At 40.3% G+C, this 16291-nt stretch overlaps 1 protein-coding gene across 1 annotated transcript in view; it reads left to right on the top strand.

Annotated features, from left to right (window-relative positions):
• SPAG16 (sperm associated antigen 16) overlaps positions 1–16291 on the top strand; it is a 521477-nt gene that overhangs the window by 50557 nt on the left and 454629 nt on the right. Inside the window, exons 2-6 of the mRNA XM_066622076.1 lie at positions 921–967; positions 3501–3599; positions 5908–6035; positions 11632–11769; positions 14872–14979. Coding sequence (XP_066478173.1) covers positions 921–967; positions 3501–3599; positions 5908–6035; positions 11632–11769; positions 14872–14979 — 520 coding nt within the window. The remainder of the gene's footprint in view (positions 1–920; positions 968–3500; positions 3600–5907; positions 6036–11631; positions 11770–14871; positions 14980–16291) is intronic.

Below are 16291 nucleotides of genomic sequence, written 5' to 3' on the forward strand. Positions count from 1 at the left end.
CATGCTAAAACCATATGAGTTTGTAATACAGTAGAGCATTTATGGAGGAAATAGCAATCTGAATACTTCTGTCAAGGCAAATGAATATTACTTGGTGCTGTTCATAAATGTTTGTGTCACGGGTTGATCCCTAGTACTGACGTGTAATTTACTGGCTGCATAGTAGCAGGCCTGAAGCCTTGGCCAGAGCAAGCCAGCACAGCACCCTGGGAACTTAGAGCTGATGCAACATCGGGTGATGTGCATCATGTGACATAATGTGAGTGTGTGAGCATGTGACTGCACCTGCATAGTCAGCATGACTGTGCAGTATTTCCTGCACTGTGATTGGTCACTAGAAGTATAAGTTCCAGCAGGGGCAAGCAAAGGTGTGGGAGATGCAGAGTAGTGTTGAGCCGGAGGCTACGTCCGTTGGAATTGAGAATTGTGTACTGTATGTACTATCTGGATTGTAAAAATTTGTACATAGTAAAGGAGGAGTGTGGTGGAGAACTGCCTTTGAGTCCTTCTTTTTCGCCGGGAGCAGAGAGCGCTCCGACTTTGGGAGATAAGCACAATAACAACTGGGCAGCTATCTGCGTGCCACGCCGTCGGCGGAGCTCCAGCAGCAGCAGATATCGGAGCGGAGTCCCAGCGGCCTGAGCACAGCAGCTCGCAACAGTTTGAGAGGTTAATTTCATTGCCAGATGAATAGTTGTGGCTTTTACTAGGGTGTGTGTGGGGGGGGAGGGGCAGCCAAGCCGCAAACTGACAGCACAAAATAGCATTTACTTTTACAAAGAGAATTTCTTGCCCGATGATCAGCTTGCTGTCACTCCAGCAGCACAGAATGTGGTATGTACATTTCAAAACACAGCAGAATAAAATATGCTAGGAAACCAAGTTTGAAACCATATTTTTGACTTAACTTGAACATTCAGAGGTTACAGTAACGGAGAGCTCTGAAGATGATTATCAGTATGAAGAGGTAATTTGCTTAGATGCCAATCCTATTGGGGCCTTTACCTTCTCTGTGACCCTGATCTAGCCTCTTTGCAGCTGCTACTTGCAACAGCAAGGAATTTGCCATGGGTTCCAAGAATGTCATTGGCAGGAAAACAAATTTCTGGTAGAGAGGTGCAGGGCCCTTTATGGTAGCCCTGAAACCAGGTCACCATCATGTGTTTTTGGCTCATTGCCACAGTGCACACAGCAGCAGTTCCAGAAGCCTTTGCTAGCACCAGTAAGTTGGCAGTAGAGGCATGTTATGCGTGGGGAGGGGCAGATCTCAGCATGTTCCAGATACTATCCCCTCTTTCCTAGGCTGCCCTGCCCCTTTTCTCTTCTCAGACATATGCCAACAAAATGGCTGGTGTAGGTTTGAGGAGACGCATGGACAGTCAGGCGGTCTACGGGGGGGGGGGGAGTAGAAAATCATTTTTTCTTACCTCTTATTGGATGTCTGATCACTACCACCACCCCATTGGATATAGCATGTGCTCTGCCAGCGTGGCTGCACTGGCACCAATGTTGGGGAGTAGGATTAAACAGTTGGACAATACAGCAATTATTTATATAATACCAACCGTATATACTCACCTATAAGGCAAGAAATTTATGCCAATAAATCATCTCTTCCTCTTATCTGTGAGTCACTCGGGGTCAGGGCTGTTCAGGCCAGGAGAAGCCCAGAGGACAATGCAGAGATAATTACAATCTCCATGGTGATGGGCTCCAGGGCAAGCTGCAACCAAAGTTAACCTTTTCATTCCTCCTGAGAAAAAAGTAAGCCAGGGCTCAACACTTCTATTTAAATTAAGAAAGCCTCCTCTTTGGGAGGATCACACCTGACCCTTCTGTACCCTCATTCCATTTTGCAAATGTTTGGCAGAGGTCTGATTTTTAAAACACCAGGATATAATCCTCATTTCCATCTAAAACAGAATCCGAGGCTACAATTCAGTTCACCATTACTTAAGAATAACAGCAATGGAAAGCAATGTGTTTACTTCTGAGTAAATCAGGTTGCAACTATGTGTAGCTGAGCTTGCTCACTTCATTCCTTGTTGCTTGTCTCTCTGCTGTGAATTGCATACTCCCAGTTATCTGTTATAAGTTGTATATGTTGAGCCTCTGGTTTAACACACCAGGCACCTTAAAGAAGGATGTGATTAATGGTTCTACTGGTGTGTTGTTTACAGTGCACTTACTCTGATAGTGTTTACAAAAAGGTTGTGAAAACCAGAATTTAAAAAGTTAATGAATAAAAATGTATCTTAGGATCTTTTACTGTATTTTAAATAAATTAGAGACTGTAGAGTTCTTAGGTAACAATTACTGGTAAGTTATTTTCAGGTAAAATCAGACAAAATTATAGTCAGACACGCCTCTAAGTTTAACCTCCCGCAACTTATCCAAGGGTCACAGAAAATTTCATGATTTTTGGCTCAAAACATGCCCTTGACTTATCTGTGAGATCGACTTATACTTGGGTATCTATTCTGGTTCTGTTTTTAGGTGCAGCTTGTAATATCTAATAGTGGAAAAGAAGTACAGTTTATTTAATGGTTAATTAAATACAAAGGTTTTCATGTTCATTTTTATTAATAAATCAGGAACTGTCCCTCCTGGAATAGATGCAGTACCTTCACATAGAGCCATGTTTTTCCCCATCCTTACTCTCTTCAGTGTTATACTGTCTGTTATACTGTGCACTTTTCTTCTTCCCTACCTAGCCTTGCTCCCTACTTAGATGCGAATTCCTAACCTCTGCCACCCAAGTAGTAGGGACAATAGAGCTGAAGCTGGGACCAAGCATAAGCAATTAGATATCTGCAACAGCGCAATCCCTCTCAATTCTAGCTCTGTGCTTCTGTTGCTAAGCCAAGACAATAGGGCAACAGTGTAGTTCTCTGCATGACTTCTCAGAAGTTAATTTAAATGGGGAAAGTTCAATGGGACTTGCTTCCAGGAAATTTTATATAGGGTTGCAACCTTAATGGTGCAGCTTGTAGGTCTGGTCTAGAGGGTAGAGCCTCTGTTAGCCTGAAGATAACATCGGAAAGTCGCAAGGCCACCGGCAGCTCCAGGAATGGCGAGACCTTGAAGCAGCTGACAAGCCGTGCTGAGTTATTCCACCTGCTCTTTGGTGTGAGCGAAGAAGCATCTTGGATGCCCTTCATGTGAGATGAAGGAGCTGCTTGTCAGCCTGCGTGGGAGGCAACTGGAGCCCAGAAGTGATACTAGATCAGAAAGATCCATCTGAAATGTTGTGTGGTTCTTGCAAGACAGAATCTTTCTATGACTGTAAAAATCCCCTCGGGGATTTAGAAACAGCCTGCCTATGTAAACCACCTTGAATAAAGTCAGAGGAGTAATCCGATGACCAGAAAGGTGGTATATAAATACCCAGTTGTTGTTATTGTTGTTATTTCTATTAATGGTGTCTAGGAATGAAACAATTTCCATGTTCAGGTACTTAGCAAGTGTACTCATTTTGCTTATATTTATAATGTATTTAGGTACCAGTAGATGATGATTTTAGCTTGCATGAAGGTGATGAAGACCTGGCAAAGGCTGTACAGACTATGCAGGAACAGGCAGTTGATGCTCAAATTATGGTAAATATTTTGTTTTTCAAAATATGTGACTAAATTGATTTCTGTTACTTTACTAGTAATGTGATACACATATGAATGAGTGGTTATTTTAACACAGGCTTACTTTCTTCTTGTGTATATGTACAGGACAAGAGGCTAAAGAAATTAGAATGTGATAAACCTTTAGTTAGAAAAGGGCTACAGAATGTGCGATTCCCCAGAATGAGACCCAAAGCATAGAAATAGGTGTCATAACTGAACTAAATTGAGGGGATTTAATATTTTGTTGCATATGTTCACATTTTATAATGGTGAACATATATGAATGGAACAAAGGCTGAGGTGGACTTGGTGTGTTTTAATTTCAGATTGTTTTCAGATTTTCCAACATATCACTAGGTTGCAATGAAAATAAGGGAGTAGCTTGGTGGGAATAAACGCAGTGTGATTGTAGTCCAATGGATGTGTTAATGAATAAGATAACTGCTTTCAGTGTGTTTAAGCTCAGTGGAATTTTTGTCTTCAGACAGGGACAGTACTTGATTCCCACTGATTCCATTATAATTTTTGCAGTTTAGATTTCAATCTAAGAGAGCTTCTTTGAAAGCTTTCTTACCTTGTCAGCTTAGGAATTTCTTTTGTAACTACCCCCGAGTTAAAAAAAAGTGGCTTGAAAAATGGCATCGAAAGCCAAGAAGACAAAGCCACTCGCACTTCTTTGGATTGTAACCATAAATTTTGAAGTGCAAAAGTGTTTTCTGAATTTTCATGCTGTATTAATAATTAAGGGCTTGCTGCACAATTTATGAGTAGTTCTAGGTGGTTGCATGTGTATTTATCATCTAGTACTCTTGGTAACTCTGCAAACATTATTTTTCTCATGAAAGCACTTTGAATCTTCTGTATGCTGCAAGTACCCTATAGAGTGAAATGGCTTCATTCTAATGTGTGTTAATGGGTATTTCCCTTAACACACTACTGTAAATTGCCCCACGAGAAAGTGGCCAGGAAAGGGTGAGATCTAACTGGTAAAAATGCAAGTGTGACTTTTCTGTATGGTTCAGTTTAGCCGTCATGCCGAAGGATTGTTCACAATAACCATAGTTTAGAACCCAAACCGTGAACTTCCAAAAATGCCACAGGCAAATCAAGGTTTAGAGCTGCTTATCTGCTTTCATAGAATCATAGAGTTGGAAGGCACCTGAGGTCATCTAGTCAAGCCCCTTGCCTCCTGCTTCCTAAAGTATCTCCAGCAGGTGCATGTTGAGCCTCTGCTTCAAGATCTTCAGTTAGGGAGAATCTACCAACTCCCTTGGTAATTTGTCCCACTGTTGAATCACTGTTAAGAATTTCTGCCTGATATGCAACCAGAATCTTCTCCCTTGTGGTTTGTACCCTTTTTGTTTTCCATCATCTCAGTCTTAAGCTTCATAAATACAATTTCTTCTCCCTGGTGCTATAGACTCTAGAAGCAGAGCAGTGCCCGCAGTGATGGCTTATCAATTCAGGACAAGGTAGTCCTCGGGATTCTTTCTTCCCTCTGCAACTCCTCCTTCCTCAATACTGCATCCCAAAGCACTGTCAAGGGTTCTTTGCCCTCAGGAGTGCTTTTCCAGTGGGCTAGGAGAGCTGCCCTAGGGGAAGGCAGCAGGGAAGTAGCAGGTGCTCATGCTGTTGTGCAAACATTAGATATGATGTAACCCTTTTTCTTTCATACGTTTATGTTTACCAAGGATACAGACTTCTTCCCTGTGTTATACTACATGCAGGTGCAGTTAATGTAGATGCATCTAGTCACTCATTTGCATTTCCATCATGGTGCTTTTCTGGGCCTTATGATGTAAATATGGAAATAAACATCTCCACTTAGGACACCTCTTTGTTGTATGAGACTCATTGCATGTTCCTTGGACTGGAATGGAACTGGTTTTCACTTGGTTAAGGTTATAGTTCTGTACATACTGATATGGGAATAAACACTGTTGAACTCAATGGAACGTCCTTCTGAGTTACCATGCTTAGGATCAGGCTGTGAGGCAACTGAGAAGAACTGCATGCATATATGTGACTGGTGTGCATATTGAATTTTTTTTCAGGAGGTTTGAACAACAAACTGGAGAAGTGCCTGATAACCCCCATGAAATTCTTCTAATATTCCAACTCATTGGAAATAAACTGCTATATATAAACTGTTCTATATTTTATGCTGTGATTTAAGCAGGGAAGACTTAATATGCCTGTGATTAGAAGGTGCTTCCTTGAAAGCTGTAATAAATGTTAGTAAGAAAGAGGCAGGCAGGTTAATCATTTATCTGACATTTTCTTTTAGACTCAACGACCAGGCCAGATAACTAAGCATTCACTGTCCGAAATACCTGAGGTTGTGGATGACTTTCTGTGCAATTTCTTAAGCAGAATGGGGATGAGCAGGACACTCGATTGTTTTCAGACTGAATGGTAATTCTTTTGACTACAAACGTGTAGAAATAAATGTAGAAATGTATGCAATCTTGCGCATATCTGACAAGCACAGAGGGCTTAGACAAGTGGTGGAATCTTTTCTCATTTGTTCAGAGGTTTGGATAAGACAAGAAACAGCAGAAATCTTTTGTTACCAACAGTGCTTTAAAAAAAACATGTGTAATATATGCCTAGAATGGGGGAAGCAATTGTACACATGAATCAAAGGTAATGGCACATTTATGTGATTCAGTGGTGAAAGGATAGCTGAGGCAAAAATTAAACAATTTCTGAGGCCCTCTGTGCTTGTCTTCTTTTACATGTATGGAAGTTTGGTGAAGGAAAAAGAAAAAAAAACCTGCAGAATTGTATCTTGCTGTTTATTTGCTTGTCCAAACCTCTGTTTAAGTGGGGCAAAACTCTACATCCCCCTCAAGTCTTTTGTGCTTACTAGATAGTCTGAGAGAGGGATACAGTTTTCTCTTGCTTATACAGTGGTTTGGAGAAGGGCGAAAAACAGTAGGACTTTATCCCATGGCTCCTTTCCTTATCCAGACCTCTTTTGAAGTGAATACTGTTTCCCTTCCAAGGAGGTGCTTTTCTGCACTTGCTGAGATAAAGTTTCCCCTCATTTGTGCAGCATTTTGGAGAAGGAAAGGTTTATTTCTTGCCTTCTTCAAATTGCAATATGAGACTGTTGGGAGTTTTCCCCACCAGAGGGCTGGGACATTTATTCCTGTTGAAGGGAACTGTGGCCACCTGCTTCCCTCCTGTGGCTGCATAAACCACAACCAAGAGTTTTAACAGAAATTGCACATTTCTGACTTCTTCTTTGATATCCTGAGGGAGCTGGAATTCTTTTATAACTGCTATGTTCTATGCTTTGGGTGCAAACTATGCAATATACTAGACTCTTTGCTTATAATCTGAGGGTACGCATACGAACAAGGGACTTCAGGATCGGTATTTGTGGTGTTAACAGCACTGTGTTTAATGACTTGTGAGCTAATTTCTTGTACATGTATTTCATAAATGTTTTAAAATTGCTTTTAAATTGTTAATTGGCATCATTAATAAGTGAAAGCAAATTAAAGTTATCAAATTTCTCTTTGTACAATATCTTTCTCTTGCTAATATACAGCTGATCCATGCTGTGATCAAACTCTAATGGGATTTAAAATGAGAAAATAATTAATACTGAGGAAGGTGATTTATTTACACCTATAAGAGCTTAGCTCATTTATTAAATGACCCTCATGGATATGAAAGCCTGTTTAGGAATTAATCTTTAATTAAATTAGGCAAGGTAATTAATGTGTTTGCATCACAGCTTGAGAATTCTGAGTATTTTCAGTATCTATTTAGAAAAAATTTATCTAACTTTCAGATTAATGTTTTAATTAAAGTATAAAATAATCACAGTATTTCCCACATAATAGTATGTGGTGCTGTATTTCATAAATATAATTTTTCATCATTTATAGAAATCTAATTGTACAATTATGTATTTGAAATATCTTTAAACTATATGATTATTAAACTTTATGTTTGTTTGATTTGACTTTTTTCCCTGACAATTTTTTGTAAAATATCAGAAGTACTTGCCTAACGTATGCAAACAATGCCTAAGGTTTGATTAGCTAGAATTAGAACCATTAGAATTTTGTACCCCAAATCCTGAAATTTGTAATAATTAAAGCCTCTTTTGCAAATTAACAGCCCAATCCTATCCCCCACCACAAGCACTGATGCAGCCATGCCATGGAGGCGTGCATTGCATCCTATGGTGGGGGCCAATCAGGAGACCTTGGGGTAAGCCCCATGTCACCCTATGAATCTACTTGGACCTGCTCCAGCTTTTTTGCTGGTGCAAGTCCAAGTAAACCTAAGGGGGCATAACAAGGTTTGGTGGAGGCATAACTCATTGGCAGAACCATTGCTGCCACCATTGCCTGTCTGCCTCTGCCCTGCCTCTCAGCAGACCCATTCTTCCCCCTCTAGTCTTCATTATACCCTCTTCCCACCCACTGCTCATTCCAGCATACTGGCACTGGGGCAGGTTGCTGACTGCAGGAGCAGGCAACCAATGCTGCTGCCAATTCATCATGTTCCATGGCCTCCAGCAGCATCTTCTACACACCGTTGACAGCCGATTTATGACCGTGGCACAGTGCCCACTGTCATAAATTAGGGATAGGATTTGGCTGTAAGCAAATTGCTTGCTTCACAAAATTTCCATAGGTGCATAATTACTTTTGTGTGAAAGTGTTTTTTTTATTTTTTAACATATTTTAATATATATTTTAACATCTGAAGGTCGCCAGTTCAAGGCCACTGGCACCATGAATGGCGAGACCTTGAAGCAGCTGACAAGCTGAGCCGAGTTATTCCACCTGCTCTTTGGAAGGAGCCGCTTGTCAGCCTGTGTGGGAGGAGGCCAGAAAGTGATAACAGACCGCAAAAGTTCCATCTGAAATGTGTGGTTCTTGAAAGATAGAAACTTTCTTTAATTGTAAAAATCCCTATGGGGATTTAAACAGCCTTCCTATGTAAACCGCCTTGTATTAAAGTCTGAGGAGAAATCTGATGACCAAGAAAGGCGGTATATAAATACCTGTACTACTACTACTACTACTACTACTACTACTACTATTATTATTATTATTATTATTTTCTTTTCTTTTCTTTTCTTTTCTTTTATTTTATTTTTGTGAAGAACTGCAGAATAAGGGGAAAATGTGTGTGGTGGGAACAGGGAGACATACTAAATAACAACAACAACAAATAATTCAGACTGATAGAGTACCAGTAAAAACTTTTTGGGTTTTTTCAAGCAGAGCCTACCAATATGTTTAGGTTTTTCCTTTATTAAAAATGAAAAATGAGATTGTCAGGAAATTGCTCAGTATGCTGGGCTCCTCATTAGATGTTGAATGTTCTGCAGCTTTTCAGGTTTACTGAACCCATGGCTATGGCTGCAATCCTAACCACCACACTTTCCTGAGAGTAAGCCCCATTGAACAAAATAGGCCTGAGTAGACCTGGTTAAGATTGTGCCCGAAGTGTCTTTTGATCCTTTGCTCTTGGTTCAGAGTCTTAAAAATTCTGTCAATGTCGATGCTGTCAGGAGTACTAGTCAGTGCTACTGCTGTTTTCATTAGGCTTAATCTCTGTGTGGTTCACTGCATAAAATTGTTTATGCAATTATTCTACTGTAAATTCATTGTAGTCACTTTCCTCTTCAACTCAGTTGACAACTACAGACTTGCTGGCACAGTGACTTATTGTTTTGGTGCTGCATGCTCATAACATTATTCCACTGGATGGCACTTTAAGGTGACTAGCCATAGACAGGAACTGGGTAATGGCACATCTGTCCCTGTTCATCAACTGCCAATGGCCTGCCACAGTATATCAGCAAAATCTGCAAGTATATCAGCAAAACCAGGCTTTATGGTTTTTTACAAAGTTTTTTGTCATTATCAAGTTGTAGAATGGGAGAACTTGTTGTTTCCTATATTTCCATTGCCAACAACTTTTGTAGGCTGGGTTCCTTAGTTTTTCAGAAATGTACAAGAATAAAAGTGATAGTAGATCTTCACATGCATCAGCTTGAAGATTTTGGGAAATAAAGGCAAGAGATCTTTGAGTAGCATCCCTTAGCTGGGGCATAATGAAAGAAGCGTATTTGTCTAGCTGTTATCTTAATGCTCGGTTGGTTCTCTTCTCCATACTCAACTTACGAAGGCTTAATATTAAGGTTGAGTATGGAGTTCTCAGTGCCATACTCATCTTATTCTTTCTTTCAAGATGCTCTTGGATCTTTCCCTCCTGTGCCAGTACTAATCCAGTTCTTCTGTTCCCTTCCCTGCTTTCCATAGCTTCTATTTCTGTACACCTATAGTTTTCTGTTTGTCACAGAAAACTCTGGACAAAAGTAATCTGTCATGTTGTACCAGAAATTGCAAGCAGAATAAGATTTGTGCTGCTTCAACCTTCTTCCTATAAAAAAGACCCAATTCCTCCCTGCCCCTCCCACCTTTGCACAACAGAAGTAGAGCAAATTGTCTAGTACCAACTCTGAATTGAAATAGGACAGATGCTGGCCACAGCTAAAGGATGAAACAAATCTAGCTTGGAGGACACAAATTCCTTTATTTGCTTGCTTTTTTAGCATAACCATATCTATTGATTATTTGATCAGGAGCAAACAAAACTTTCACCAAAGTAAGCATATATTTCGCAAATAGTCTTCACGTATGTTTTGTATTGCATTGTAAGTATGAATTTGTTCTGCTGTGACTTAGTAAGGATGTTGGGAGCTGCTACATTTCTGAACCATAGACCAATTACAACATGTTTAATAGCAAGTTATTATTTCATGCTCCAAGATGAATCTCGGACCCCTTTTCAAGTTCCAGTCTTATTAGGAACACATTTTAAAGAGTGCTGAAAATGTGAGCAGTTGGCATTGTTTTATCTTTCATGAACACTTCAAGAAAAACTTTAACATGCTAGGTAAATGGAAACTGGCAATCAGCTCATTGCAAGTGGTGCTAATAAAACTATTTCCAACTACTTTATTTATTCTGGGACATCTTCCAGCTTTTTAAAATAAACTTTTAGAGGACTTCTGTGAATTGTATCGCCTATATAATGAATGACATGCTTTTTAAAAAATTCCCTGAGCTCTTGAATGCAGTAGAATCCTAATAGAAAGATTACTAAGATCCGATTCTGTCAGCAACCTCAGGATTGCATTTAAGAGCATTTGCAAAGCTGTGTTAGAAAGCAGAATGTGTTTACTTGCCTATATGTTGTATATTAATGACTGTTGGCTTCAGTCTTCCATTTTCTACTTGCTTGTTTTATTCCATGGGGTAGCAAACAGAGATGAGTTACATTTGCAAAAAAAATGTATACTTGGGATCTCATATAACTAATATGTACTAAATAAACCTGTGTATGTTGTCTTCTTAAGAATAGTGGTAATACTTTGCTGGGTCGAATAAATTAATCTACCTTATGCCCATTTCTGCTTTCATTGATCTTGTTTCTCTTTTCCAAAGCTAAATGAAATAATAACTTCCTTGGTAATTGTTTGCATTCAGAAATGCAGCATGAATCCACACAGCAGCACAAATTTACTGCTTGAGCTTCCTTTCTAGTTGGATTTGGTCTTATAAAGCTATTATTTTTTTCTCTCCTTCATAGAAATGTATACCTATAGCAAAAATACTCCAAACACCTTTTCATTATAAAACTCTTTTCCCCAGTATTCCTCGCCTCGTCTTGAATTCTACCAAAAGTAATGAGAGAGAGCATTATTTTAACTGCATTTTGGAAAGGGAGCTTGTAATGCTTAGGGTTGCTTGCAGTGTTTGACATTTTCGAACACTGGTGGGAGCTATAATCCTAAACCCCCTTACTAGGAAGTAAGTCCCAAACTTAATTGACTTATTTCTGAGTAAAGCATGTATAGGATTGCATAATTGGTATTGTATTGTGGGTAAAAGGCTCCATTCGTAGGCCTTCCTAATTCCTGTGGTCAGGAGGAAAAAAAATGAAACAGTATTCATGCTTTTAATTTTAGGTATGAACTGCTGCAGAGAGGTGTGCTTGAACCTAAAGATGTTGGATTTGTACCGGATGCGTATACCTGCAATCAACATTTGGAGAGAGAAAACAAGTATTTAAAGAATGAAATGGAGAACTATAAACTTGCAGCCAGGTCTGTTAATAGGTTTTTTGCTTGCAGTTAGATCCTGCCAAACTAAACACAGTTAAGTTCCATTAATTTCACTGGGAGAATTAAGCTTGTGTTCAATTGTCAAACTTATTTATTTACAAAATGCATAAATTTAATGCGGAAAAAACAGCTTTAAGAAGTTAACTGGAGTCAATATGATTTAAAAGTACCAAAGGATACAATCTTATAAACGCTTTTTGGGAGCAAATCCCATTGAACACAGTGGGACATTTCTGATGTGCATAGGTTTGCATAGGATTGCATTGTGTGATTGGATTGAACCCACAAAATATGTAAAAATGATGTGCATTAAAAAAAAAGTTTATCAAATTTATGGTTCAAAAAAGAATGTTGTTAGGATCTATCTTGCAGAGCAGAACAGGTTCCAAAGATGACCAAGACACCACCTGAAATTCCAGACCCATGATATTTTTTAGGGAGGATATCAGATAGCCAGAAATGGAATCCGTCTGGAGATTATTTAGGTTTCTAGGCTGCTCATTTGAAATAGTTTGAAAGTGAGTGGGTAGCATATCTTTTAAAAGTTAGTATTTGCTGTTCTTCCTTTCCCCCTACAAATGCATATGGGGCATCTCCCAGTTCTTCTTTGTGGTCTCTGTGAAGCCACAAGTACTAAATTTTTGTGCTTACAAAGAGATGACCTCAGAATCTTGCAGAATTTTCTTCAGCAGTCTGCCACTGCACTCAAATGGGGGAACTGTATGATGTGAAGCCTGGATAGAACACCCAGTCCTTCATTTTTGACTGATGCTGAAGCAGCATCATAAGAACACTTCTGACTTGTCTTCCTCATTGTTCCAAAACCAAGACAATTGCACCTCAGTTTTTAGTCTTATTTTATCTCTTAGTGTCAATATTAGATCTATAAGTTGATATGTAGGAACAGAAAACTTCATAGCATTATTGATTTGTTTTGGAGAGTGCATACAGTATAGGAAAATTTACGAAATACTAAATAATTTACCTGTTTATTGTGAGAGGGGAAAATTCATTATGTTAGACAGAGACAGTACACAGCTACCCTTAGAGAAGCATTTGTCCTTGAAAGTGTTTGCTGCATCTGTCTTTGTTTATTCCTGGCACAAAATGAACTTGCCGGGGGTGAGCCAATATGTATTTATGGGGGAGCAAGCAGTAGGCAGTAGTAGTTTTGTGTGCCTAATGTTCCTCAAGTGCAATCCTTTGGGATTGCACTTCCTTGTGAACTTTGATTTCACAGATGTTAATTAGTTGCCTCCATTGTCCTAATGCAGCCCAGGAGCAAGAACACATTAAACGGCATTCACAAGTATACTGTCAATCAGAATATAGCATAATGATTACAAATCAGCAGCTGTGCAAAGGCAAGAACAAAATGTATTGGTGAAAGGCATTTGGTGTTGGTATGTGTTCCAAAATACCAGCCTTAGAAGAACCCAGCCCAAAGAGGAATAGGAACAGAAGAGACAGGATGAAGAAGTCAGTTTGTGCAAAGAGTAACTCATTTGCCATGCACTTTAAAACCTTTTTGCCCCAAAGTATATCCTGTTGAGTTAAATGGAACTTAGTCCTCACTGTGTGTAAGTAGAGTTGCTGCCTTGGTGACAGTAATCAAACTCAGCAGGTGTAATAAAGAAATAATCTAAAATAGCTGAAATGCCAAGCACTGTTCCCGTTAAGCTGCCCAGCTGAAATCAGAGCCCTGTGCAGCTTCTCCTCAGTTGCTCTGGAGCTTGGCGATGACAAGGATGGCACTGCTGAGTGCTCTAGAGCTGCCCTCCCACAGTCACAGTACAGCTCAGCTCTCTCCCTGTAAAAATTACAAGAGACATTAGTGCCAAGTGCTGTGATAATGAAAGTTGCAAAGTGACTTATACTTCTTTTGGCAATGGCTGCAAGTGAGAGAAGCTCTCAAACTCATTGTGCAAAAGTTTAAGCGTTTTGAAATCTACTGCTCAATTAAATTGCCATTTAAGATCTAAACTGACTGGCTCTGTTAACAGTAGATAAAGTAGATAACAAAATGTTGGGAGAAAATTATTGAAAAACACTTGTTTGGAATACAGTAGTTACATTAAGAAGAGTCAGTGGTGCTTCAGTTTGTGCCACTGAATTATAACCAAAACCACAGCAGATCTTACTCTTCTCACTAACACTTCCTTTGTCCAATCTCCTGCCTCAGTCTTACCATGAGTAGCTTGTCACTTTTAATCGCGATAGACCGGAGAAACATTTTGATCAGCTCTCTTGCATTGCTTCATGGCCTTAAGAAAAGCATCATCAAACATCTTTCCACTGTGGCGGGATTCCACTAAAAGCAATTAACAGTGACTGGTGTATAAGAAGCCATTCATTTGAGTGTTTTTGAAGGCCTGACTTTAAGGCACCTCCCTCTGTGCTTTTATTTATCTGGCATTAAAACATTAAATTCTCCTCTCAAGGGCAGAAGGGCAAGTAACAGAAAGAAGCATTGTAGGCTTGGATGCAAGAACAGACTGTACTTCATTTCTGGTGCTCAGCTGAACAACCTCTATGGCTTTGGCCAAAAGTTTCAGCATGCACAGTTAAAGAGCTGCCTCATCTTTCATCCTCTCACCCCTCTCACTTTATCTTCCTCTCTAAAGTCTCCAAAGATATCATTTGTCAATGAAGCAGCACCTGAAAGCACTCTAATAGTTATGAACAATATGTAGGGGCCAGAGCTTGGGAAAAAAATTGTGCACCTTTAAACTGACTTTGGCACTGATCCTGATTCGAACACCCCCAAGGGGAGCCAACCTTGTGGAGGGTTCCTATCATCTCTTGGGAAAAGGCAGAGTACAGATGCTTACTTCCTGGAAAATGGCATACAGGGAGCCAAAATCTCCAGGTGGTTGTGCAGAAGACATGGTTTCTTCTCCTTTGTGACATAACTCTAAGCAGCAGGAAAGGCAGGCAGCCATCAGGGATTGTGGAGATTCTTCAGTTCTGGGTTTAAGTTGGAGTCTGCCTATGCAGCTGCAGGACTGATCTAATCCACATTCTAGATTATTTCCTTTCCTAGAAGAGCAGAAATTTCATGATTTCCTTTTTCCTTTCATGCAGCAAGGCTAAGGGGATGCTGCTAAAAATCCAGAAGGAGCGCGACTTCCATAAAATGCACCATAAGCGAGTGGTCCAGGAAAAGAACAGGCTAATTAATGACATTAAAAGGTACGTGGTAATCAAGAAGGTCCTAAACCCATGTGGAAAACTGTATACATTTTGGTTGGCTTTGAAAGCTAAGCTTTCCCCTCGGGGCTGGGGATAAGAATAGGCCCTCATTTTGGCTGTACTTGTTGTAAGAGGCGACTAAACAGCCACCGGGTAGATGGGACTCGTTAGCCTGGGAAAGCAGCTCATCTGAGAGAAGGAAAACTCTGATCCCAAACCTCCACTGCCTTGTGGCTAAATCCAGTTATGGAAAAGGCTTCAGGAGTCAACCTTGAGGCAAAATCCGGAGCTGGAGTCCCTGAGGCAGTTCATGGCTGAACACAGTCACGTTCTGGCAACTCCTGCGACACCGCTGGAACCAACTGTATTGGCCTCTGCCTTTCCATTGGACCATTTCAGTGACGTGGAGAGGGGGGATTTGCTGCATGGGTAACAGTCTTTCCTCCATATCTACTTTACCCAGGCTTCGTGCACTGGAGAGGACACTCTGTTCCAGAACCACTTTTCAGAGCGCGATACCATAGTCTTCCGAGACTGAAGGATGCCAATGTAATGATAGCCAAGCTAAAAATTCTGGATGCTGGGACTCTGCTCCTCCCTTTTTTTTTACCTCATACTGAGATTTTATGTGTACATAAGAAGAACAGTTTAGGCAGACCTCTCTCTGATTTTCTACATCAATATTTTTTTCATGGGGAAGGATTCAAATATGTTTCCTTACCTATTGAAGGATTCAAATATGTTTCCTTAAGTGGATCAGTCCACGACCCTACTATTGTGTAATGTGTAGATTGGCTCTGATTAGATGCCTTTCTTGAAGGTGCAATCCAATCAGCTTCTGCCTATTCAGGTGGCTTTATAGTTTTGGTCCTTATGGACTCTTGGCTTTCGTGTGATACCGAGGTGTACTGCCCCTGTGGTGTAACATGGCTCATGCCATGGGCACCATTGGGGGGGGGGGGCAGGGCGTCAGAGCATGTGCTCCAACTGCTTCCTTGATGGGAAGCAGTTGGAGAACTTGTGCTGTCTAGGCATCAGTTGGGTGAAATTGCCCAACCTACTGCCAAGCACATGCTGCAACTGCTTCCCCATTGGGAAGCAATTGGAGCTTATGTGCCCCATCAGCAGCTGATTGAATGAAATCACCCTGCCAGCTACTGAGCGTGTGATCACGCTCCAACTCCAAGCGTGCTGATGTGTGGCACTATGTGACGTCATGATGTCAGGCATTGCCCTGGGTACCAGAAACCCTGGGTACACCACTGGTGTGATAGAACCTGGCATTAGTGAAGTGTATGTTGTGATTTTTATA

Source organism: Tiliqua scincoides, chromosome 1, assembly GCF_035046505.1.
Source record: "Tiliqua scincoides isolate rTilSci1 chromosome 1, rTilSci1.hap2, whole genome shotgun sequence".
NCBI classification, from domain to species: Eukaryota; Metazoa; Chordata; class Lepidosauria; order Squamata; family Scincidae; genus Tiliqua; species Tiliqua scincoides.